Below are 10,350 nucleotides of genomic sequence, written 5' to 3'. Positions count from 1 at the left end.
TGAGTTCCAGGACAGCCAGGGCTACACAGAGAAACCCTGTCTCGAAAAACCAAATAAATAAATAAATAAATAAATAAATATAAATAAATAAAAAATCTTTTAAAAATCTTTTTGTGAGTGGGGGTTACGAGGACTGACTGCCATGAGGGCCTCAGGCACACTTCAGGGGTGCAGGGTGGTAGGGTGCTGCTTGCCCATCCGGAAGTGCCACATGCCACCACTGTCCTGGATGCCCATCTTTGTACCCAGCCATGTAGTGACCAAGTCCCACTTGTGGTACTTTGTGTCACTGCTAAAGAAGATGGTTTAGTTAGTGGGTAGGCAGTGCTCTGTAGGCGGGGGTTTGGGAAGCCAGCACAGGATACACTCCCGCAGTGGGACAGACAGCATGTACAGAGAGCACTGGGGCCTGACCACCGCTGGTACCTTCACACAGAGCTACCAAGACACGGGTACCGGAACCATATCTGTGCTTGCTCCATCCAGAGTTAAAGCGGAAGAGACTACAGCAGGCAAGTGCCGCTGGCTGGATGCAAGCAGTTCCACGACTCCACAATCAAGTGTCCATTGCCCCGTGCGTGCTGTGGCACCAGCACAAGCCACGCACGTCTCACTACCAAGATGCCCCAACCAGAGGCTCACTGAGTAAGACTCCAGAGTCAAAGCAAGTCTTTAAAGTAGGGGCTATAAAGAAGGCAAAGCACATAAGAGCACATTGCTGTTTTCAGCACCTACACAGAGGCTCACAACCAACTCTACTCCAACGATGTAATACTCTTCCTGCACCCCAGGCACCATGCACACAGATGGGGCACATACAAACCTGCAGGTAAAATACCCATGCTTTTAAATAGTCCTTAAGTAAATGATACAAAGATAAAACTATGTACTTTGGAAAACTTTAAAAATACTGTTGGTGTGAAAAGGCAACGTGGGCATGCTGGCAGGCGGCCTGCACTTCAATCCACTAAGCAAGCAGAGGCAGGCAGATCTCTGGCAGTTCCAGGCCAGTCAAGGCTGCATAATGAGACCCTGTCACAAAGAAGAGAAGAAGGGGAGGAAGAGAAGCAGGCATGAGGTATGAGGCTGAGAAGAGAGAAAATGGCTGAGTAGATAAGCACCTGACGTACAGGCATGAGGATGTGAGTCATATCCTCAGCACCCGGGTGAGATCCAGGCATGACCTCACGCGCCTGTAAGCCACAGCTGTAAGATGGGGGCAGGACGACGTCTGGGTTTTCTGGCCATCAGCTAAGCTGCAGATTCAGTAGGAAATCCAGATTCAAAGGGAATAATAAGGTAGACAGTGACATACAATAAGACACCCAGCGTCTTCTTCCAGGTCAGTGTGTGTGCACAGGTAAACACACTATACACTCACAGAGTAAATGTACATGCTATGTGACACAGTACCCAGAAGATGAGGACTCAAAGTCCCAGGTCATCCTGGGCAACACAGTGAGACACTTCAAAAACAAAACAAAACAAAACACCACCTCCTCCCATGAAAAAGAAAACCTTCATTTACATGTCTGTTAATTACAAATATGCAGAGAGAAAAATAATTACTTCAAAAATGTTTATTTTCTGAATATGGTGTGCAGGTGTTTTGCCTGCACGTGTGTATATCTACGCATCAGTGCCTAGTGCTCAAGGAAGCCTGAAGAGAACATTAGATGCTGAAACTGGAGTTAAAGATTGTGTGTAGGTGCTGGGAACTGAACCCAGGTCCTCTGGAAGAGTGGGCTGTGCTCATAACCACTGAGCCATCTCTCCAGTCCACCTCCAACTTTAATAGTATTTATACAGATGGAAATTGGAGTTATGGACATCTTTTGGGTTCTGTCAGTTATACTCAGAGTTTTGCCCAACCCCAATCAATACATAATATTTTAAAAAATAAAAGCATTTAATTTCAACTTAAAACGAAAACTAAACAATAAAATACAATTTAAAATAGAAATATGGTCTAAATATCTTTCAACACTCTTGCAAAGAGTTATTATTATTTATAGTATGAAAATTGTTAAATATAATGTCCAATGTTAACAGTCTGACTAGTAACAATATAGAAAGCAATGACTACTATGTATGATCAAGATAAACTCTACAAAACGGCTTAGATACAAAACAGCACCGAGTGCTTCACAGGCATCATGTGCCAAACAAAACCTGAGAAAGCTACTTTACTATATGCTACAACAGGATATTATTTGACAATAAAAAGTGACAAAGTACTGATAACATGTTAAAACATGGATAGATTTCTAAACCCTGCTAAGTGAAAGAAGCCACAGACTGGCAGTGGTACAAAGGGGGAAGGCACTGACAGCCAGTCATGTTTATTGGGTGTAAGATGTCTCTTGGGGGGTGACAAAATTCTTAGGTTGTGGGGACAGTAGCACAACTTTGAATGGATTTTTAAAAATCAGTAAGTTCTGGCATTTAAATAAAAGAGTAATTAAATCTGAGCCAGACATAGTAGCACACACCTTTAACCCCAGCTCTTGGCAGACAGAGGTGGGCAGCTCTAGTCTTAGGTCAGCCTGGTCTACACAGGGAGTGCCAGGCCAGAAAGAACTCCATAGTGAGATCCTGCCTCAAATAAATAACAAACAAATGATTAAATTGTACTATATGACTATTTCAAAAAAGCTATGAGATTTTAAAAGGTTTATGACAAAATAAGATTCATGCTTTTAATCAAAACATGAATGATTTTTAAATTCTAGATTCTCAAATTACTAAGAGTAATATAAACAAATTTCCTAGCACTAAAATAAAAAACTGGCCTCGATGAAGTCATCTGATTAGTGGATGAATTAATGACTCAAGCAGTGAAGACTGCAAATGCCTTCAGAGGACAAGCTTAGTTCCCACCCAGTGCACCTCAGGAAGTTCAAGACTTGGCTGTAACTTCAGCTCGGGGGATCTAAGCCTCCAGGGCACCCACAGGCTTGTGCACGCCTCCCGCTCCCCATGCACACATACAAGAAATAAAGTTTAAAAAGAAATTTGTAAAAAACTCCTTAACCTCAAGAGATTGCTGTCTTGTGAGGAGAGGAGAGGAGAGCCCTGACTCTCATGTGGTATCACTTTGAAAGCTCTTGCCCTAGATATAGACAGGAATTGTTTTAGTTCAGGAGTTGATTTAGACTTCTTTGACAATGCCTGCCCATTCTCCATGAACAGAGCTATGGAGGTTCCAGCACGAGGCTGACCTAACACCTTCCCACATGTACTGCTCTGAGTTAGGACTGCAGGGGCTCAGCTGGCTGTAGAGCAAGGGTTAAAACATGGTTTTCAGACTACTTTTCTGAGACATAGGATCTACCTCATGTATAGCTGCTGTGAGCATCACAGAAAAAAATATTCAACAGGCAGGCTGCAGAGGTAGCTCAGTTGTGCTTGCCTTACTCGCAGAGGACCTGGGTCCATTCCCAGCACCCACTAAGCAGGTATGGCAGTGCATGACTATAACTCCAGCAGAGAGCAAGAGGCAGGAGAATGAAAAGTTTTACATCATCCTTAGCTACAAAGCAACTTTGAAGGCAGCCTAGGTTACATGAGACTGCTTAAAAAAAAAAAATTAAGAAAATACATAGAATACAGCCCTGCTTAGCTTGTAACACTCATAAGGCACAGTTATCTATTATAGCTAGATCCAAGGCATGCATCTGTCCTCTCAAATACATAAAAGCTTTCCAGGTATATTTACAGTCATGAATGAGTCAGAAGCGAATAAAAGTACCGTGTGAAATTTAATACGATGAAAAATACTTGTTCGAGTGAAAATGGTTCTCATAGAGAAACCCTGTCTCAGAAAAAAAAAAAAAAAAAAAAAGCATGAAAGAAATTATAAACAAATCTAGGAGAGAGATATGGTAGCTACTTAGAAGACTGAGGTGAGACTATTTCAAATTCAAGGCTAGCCTAAGCTCACAATTCCAAGCTGCAGTCCATCACAACGGGGATGTCAGAGCACAGGAGACCTGCTCACACTACATCACAATCAAGAGCAGAAAGCAATCAACTAGTGCATGCTTGCGCTCAGTCCACCGTCTCCATTTCCTGTTTTAGTTTAGTTTTGTTTGTTTATTTACTTATTTGCTTAGTTACTTAATTTTTTTCGAGACAGGGTCTTAGCTATGAGACAGCTCTGGCAGGCCTAGAAGTTACTCACTATCTGCTTACATCTCCCCCCATAGTGCTGGGATTAAAGCATGTACTCCACCACACCTTGCTTTGACACTTTTTAAAAGAAAGAAACAAACAAAAACCATTCATGCACTGGGTAGTGGGCAGCACAGAGGTCACCTTCTCCAGACAGTGGGTTCTCTCCTTCCACTATACAGGTTCCAGAGTTCTAGCTCAGGCCAGCAGGCTTGCTAGTACCTTCTGAGTCATACCAATGGCTGCCTTTCTCCATTCTGTCACACAGCATGGCTGCGATGTCCAGGGACTGACACTACACTCATCTCTTCCCACAACTACTAACACAACTAAGAGAATCCCTCAGGGACTCTCAGAGATTCATCTCCCAGGTGACCAAAAAAATGTTTTTCCTTTAATAAATTAACTAAAAGGTCTGTGGATGAAGGGGCTGGAGAGATGCCTCAGTAGTTACATAATGCTCTTACGGAGGACCCAAGTGTGGTCCTCTTCACATCAGGCAGCTCTCAACTGCCTGTAACTATAGCTCCAAGGGCTCTAATATACCTACCCCTCTGGCCTCTGTGGGTACAGAGTGCACAGATCCCAACACATAATATAAAGTTAAGAAAAAAAAAATCTTTGAAAAACAAAAACAACAGTGGATTATCAAAACTTGGTCATAGAATGCTTACCTACTGTGTGCAAAACCCTACTCAACTCCTAGTTTTGGGGAAAACAGTTATTGAGGGTTGGAAAGATCGCTTGTTACTACTCTTTAAGAGGACACAAGTTTGATTCCCAGCACCCATGACAAGCAAAGTTACCTAATTCCAACTTCTGAGGATCTAATGCCATCCTCTGGCCTCCACGGCCCCAGCATATACAAACGTAAATACACACGCGCATGCACCCACACACCACACACCACACATACACACACACACACACGCACTCACACTATTATTTTTTTAGGAAGTTATTATAAGGGTTGGGTGTGGTGACACATGCAGTGCTCAGCACTCAGAAGGTGGATGGAGGTGGGCGTCTCGGAGTTCCAGGCCGGCCTGAACTATGAAGCCAGTTCCAGACTAGCCAGGGCTACATAGTCAGATTTAAAGACATTAGTTATATAAAGACATGTTCTCTGCCAGTTTAAAATGACCATAATTATTTTATTTGTCACTAAAAACTGAGGAAATCCTGAGGAGCAGAGGCAGGAGGTTTGCTACATGGTCAAGGTCAATGTTCAATACAATAAGACCCTGTATCAAAAACACATCACAAGAAACAAAAATCTGATATTCATGTTTTTATGCCAGATAATATATATTTGTATATTCTTACATTCACATACAACATTGAATGTTCGCTTTGCTTTATTGCAAACTTGTTACTTAATATCTATTTATTACTTTTCTTACCTCTTGTGTTAATTTTGGAATGGACTTCAAGCTGGGGATCACTTGAAACCATACAAGGCCACCAAGGGTAGGTTCCCACCTTGGACCAAACAAGATCACCAACCTGGAACTTAACACCAGTGGACGTTTCTGTTGTTGGAACAGAAGACAGTACTGGCTGAACCTACAGGAAAAGGTCACAAAACTCCATCAGAAAAGAATGAAAGAGAGAAAGAAGAAGGAACCTATAGAAAAATGCCACAAAACTCCAACAGAAGAGAAAGAAAGAGCGGGGAGGAGGGCAGAAGAAGAGAGGAAGGATAAAAGAAGGAGAAAGGAAGAAGGAAGGCGGGAAGGGAGAGAACTATGAATAAATTATATGCTAAGTGCTCCTAGGGCTGGGCAGATGGCTTAGTGGATAAGGTGCCTGTCACTGGAGCGCGAGGCGAGGCGCTGAGCAGGTGAGCTAGCACACATCTGTCACCCAGTGTTCCTATGGAGATGAAGGTGGAGAAAGAACATTCTCCAGAAGCTTGTGAGCCAGTCAGCCTGGCAAACAACAAAGAGAGCATTTCCACTACAAGGTGGAAGGACACACTGGTCTGTCCTCTCATCTCCAAGCTGTGAGCTGCAGCACACACACACCCATACTCACGCATGTAAACACACATGGAGTGCTTACAATGTAAAAATTATCTTCAATTATACTCTTGCCTGGTATCGACTAAAATATAGTTAGCAAAAAAGAATGGGGGAAAATAATAAAGCCATCCTCAATACTGAAAACAGGAGCCCAGGTTTCTGTTGCATCCTGGGAACTCAGTGAAAACAGAGGATCATAGTTGTAAAAGGACAATCACTCATAGAAAAATACCTAGTCCTAAAAAGCACCCAGGGTTTTTCAGTGCACTCTCTGACATACAGATGGGCATGAATGGTAATAATGGTGGACTACTAAAAAGCAGCCGCTATGCCATCACCTCTCTTTGTTCTTTGAAGACTTACTTATTTCACTCTAAGTGCATGAATATATTTTTCCTGTACATGTGTGCTCAGTGCCTCCAGAAGTCAGAAGAGTGTTGGATCCCCTGGAACTGAGCCAGCGTTCGAGTGCTGGGAACTGAACCTGGGTCCTCTGGAAGAGCAACCAGTGCTCATAATCACTAAGCCATCTCTCCAACCCCGTCACCTTCTGACACCATACCTGGTCGCAGTATTCACAAGCCACTCACCGGGATGGCCTCTTTGAGTACTGGCTCTTCTCTTGGCTTCTCTGGTGCAGTGTCCACCCTCTCATTTGGTCTCTAGGCAGAAAAATGTAGGGGACAGAATAAAGAGGCAGTAAACCTCATACAGGACGTACAGTGACACGGCGCTGCAGGCTTTAACCTGTCCACTCCACACTACAGTTAGAACTCACTGCTCACTTTATCACCTAAACAGCACTGTTAAGCAGACTGGCTTTTTCCTTTCTTAAAACTTGATTTCTTCCCCCACCTCCCTGCACCTGTTACTCTGTCTGAGGACAGCATGGAGGCCTTTCTCTCCTCCCACCTTTATGTAGGCTCCAGGCATTGAACACAGGTATCCAGGCTTCCTCAGAAAGCTCCTTTACTCAATGAGATCTTCTCAGTCATTTTCTTTTTTTAATCAGACTGAAGGAAAAATAGGACACTGAGACAGCTCAAAGCTGTAACCTGGAATTTTTCTGGAAAGTACTTTGGTAATGTGTATGGAGAGCCTTAAATTTTCAGATTTTTGTCCAGGAAATTTTCTAAAATTGTTTCTGAAAAGGCACTGAGTTAAGTGCGAAGACACGCAAACCAGTCCTGCTACTAAAAACCACACCAGAAGACAGCGTGGCTGTGGCTGTGGCTGTGGCTGTGGCTGGGACTGGGACTGGAGATGGCTCAGCAGTTAAGATCATCTGCCCTCGTAGAGTTCAGTTCCCAGCACCTACACCTGGAGGCTGGCAACTCCAGCTCCAAGGCCTCTGACCTCTGACAGCACTCCCGTGCACATGCCCAGATAGGTACAAACTCACATAAGCATAGTTAAATAAATTAATAAATCATCTTTAAGATAGTTATATAAAAATAAAACTGACTAAATATAAAGGTAATATATATGTGTGTTTATATGTGTGTATGTGTGTATGTATGTATGTGTATATATGTGCATATATGCGTGTGAAATAAAAGCAGAAGATGGATCTTTGTCTGAAGGGACCAGCAAGACATGGGTGGGGTTATCAGGAAAGGGTGGTACTTACGCAACTTTTAAGGAATGACATATGAAAATGTCATAATGTATATTAATTAAAATATTAAAGTAAAGAAATATAAAATTTCAAAGTACAAACTATTATATTACTTTTTAAATCATCAACCCCAGAAATACATTCTTTTTAAAGTGAACTTTAGCAGTCTGGAGAGATGGCTCTTTGGCTAAAGGCACTGGCTATTCTTGCAGAGGACCTGGGTTTGGTTCCCAAATACAAAACTGTGGAGACTCACAGGCATCCACAACTCCAGTTTCAGGGATGCGATGCCTTTTTCTGACTTCCAGAAGCACAAGGCATGCACATGAGCCACAGATATACGTACAGGCAAAACACTACTACACATAGAAAGTTAAACAAATCAACAGTTTTTGAAATAGTGAACTTGTGGCTAGCAGGACGGTGAAGTTGCCTACCACCAAGTCTGCCAGCCTGACTTCACCCCGGGAACTCTGTGGAGCAGAGACTTCCCTTGACTCCCACTCACACCCTGGCATACACAGACACACCACAGCACAAGCAAGCGAGCAGATCATTTCAAAAGTAAATGTCCATGTTGGGTCCAGTGCCACAGACTTGTAACACTAGATACTTGAGAGCTAAGGAGGAAGATAGCTTGAGCTGAGGCCAGCCAGAGTAACAGAATTTTTCTGTTAAAAGAAAAACATGGGGTGAGGAAAGAAGTATAGAACTTAATACCCAAAGCTGTGCTCCAACCCTCCCCATATACACACATACTAATATCGATAACTAAGACATTTTACAAGCAGGTAAAGGTGATATAGTTACAGCAGAGTGCTTGCCAGAGCATGTGTGAGGCACTGGGTTCAGTTCCTACAAGCTCAGAGAAAACAAAGAATTTCTATAAGGCAATCTGGAACTAGCTACTAAAAGTCTACAATACGTTTACTCTTTCATTCAACAACTACATTCCAGGAATTAATCCTACAGAAACACAAAAAATATAAAAGTAACAAATTTAACCAGAGAGATTGTAATTATAGTATTATTTCAGAGTAATCCACACATCTATCAACATCTTCAAACTTTTTATTAAAAAAAAAAAAAACAATAAAAACAAAAAAACAGGGCTGGTGAGATGGCTCAGTGTAAGAGCACCCGACTGCTCTTCCGAAGGTCCGGAGTTCAAATCCCAGCAACCACATGGTGGCTCATAACCATCTGTAACAAGACCTGACACCCTCTTCTGGAGTGTCTGAAGACAACTGCAGTGTACTTACATATAATAAATAAATAAATCTAAAAACAAAAACAAAACCAACAAAAAACCCAATATGTATTTTGAAAAGAGTTGATACAACATAAGATAAACATATAATAGTAATTATCTGTTTTGGACAATGAGATTAAAGAAATACTAAAAGAAAATCTATACTTTTGTATTATTTACATTTTCTGTAAAAAGCAAATTTTCTTAGGAGACAGGAATAGGCCACCAAGACGGGGCTAATGAGATTCCCTTTAAAAAGAAAAAAAAGAAAAAGTAAATTTCTATAAAGGAAAAGGTTTGCTTGTTTACTTACTTATTTATTTTGGTCTCTATGTAGTCCTAGCTGTCCTAGAACTCACTCTGTGGACCAGGCTGGCCTCAAACTCACAGATATCCCCCTGCCTCTGCCTCCTGAGCACTGGGGTTAAAGGTGTGCACCACCACCACCCAATTTAATTGTTGGTAGTTCTTTCAGGCTATTTTGATACATCGTCAAATTCATGTTAAAAGATTTGAAAATTTCAGTCATTTTCAAAGGAAAGAGGTGGCAAGAGAAAGAAAGCCCAAGATTTACTCTAAATTCCCTTACTCCATGCAAAAATGCCACATGTCACAGATGTGCTAACCTGGAAACAAAACAGAAAGCCAGCGGGCATTTAGAGACTGGGCTCATAAGGTGAATCCGGTCAACATGAAAAACAGCGTCATAAACTTAAGTAAGAGAAGCTGTACACCAGTTGTGCTGGGGCAAGCCTCAATTCCAGCATTCAAGGCCAAGAAGAAGGTGAGCTGTGGCCATTCAAGAGCAGAGCAGCCTGGAACACACAGACAGAGGACATCTTAGGAGGAGGGAAGGGAAGAGTGACAGGCTTTCTGGAGAAATGGCCAGTGAGAGTTAAGTGCAGGGTTAGAGAGCAGGCTCCACAGCTGAAGGCACTTTTGCTCTTGTGGAGGACCTGGGTTCAGTTCCCAGAAACCACAGGATGGCCAAACACCTGTACCTTAACTCTAGTTCCAGACAACCCAACACCCTCTTTTGATTTCTTGGGTATTGTGTGCACATGGTACAGACACACATGCAGGCAAAATACTCACGTATTAAAAAAAAAATCTGGCCGGGCGTGGTGGCGCACGCCTTTAATCCCAGCACTTGGGAGGCAGAGGCAGGCGGATTTCTGATTTCGAGGCCAGTCTGGTCTACAAAGTGAGTTCCAGGACAGCCAGGGCTATACAGAGAAACCCTGTCTCGAAAAACCAAAAAAAAAAAATCTTTTTTTTTTTTT

The 10,350-nt window shown here is 42.4% G+C and overlaps 1 protein-coding gene across 8 annotated transcripts in view; it reads right to left on the bottom strand.

The window, feature by feature from the left end:
- Positions 1-10,350, bottom strand: part of Nsd3 (nuclear receptor binding SET domain protein 3) — a 113,652-nt gene that overhangs the window by 63,775 nt on the left and 39,527 nt on the right. For all 8 annotated transcript variants that reach the window (XM_021219913.1, XM_029532272.1, XM_029532273.1 and 5 more), the window contains 2 exons: positions 6,788-6,859; positions 5,577-5,739 (listed from right to left, as the gene is read on the bottom strand). In XM_021219913.1, coding sequence (XP_021075572.1) covers positions 5,577-5,739; positions 6,788-6,859 — 235 coding nt within the window. The remainder of the gene's footprint in view (positions 1-5,576; positions 5,740-6,787; positions 6,860-10,350) is intronic.

This window comes from Mus pahari, chromosome 19 (genome assembly GCF_900095145.1).
Source record: "Mus pahari chromosome 19, PAHARI_EIJ_v1.1, whole genome shotgun sequence".
NCBI lineage: Eukaryota > Metazoa > Chordata > Mammalia > Rodentia > Muridae > Mus > Mus pahari.
The sequence above is the reverse complement of the archived record's forward strand: the minus strand, read 5'-3'. Positions and strand labels throughout refer to the sequence as shown.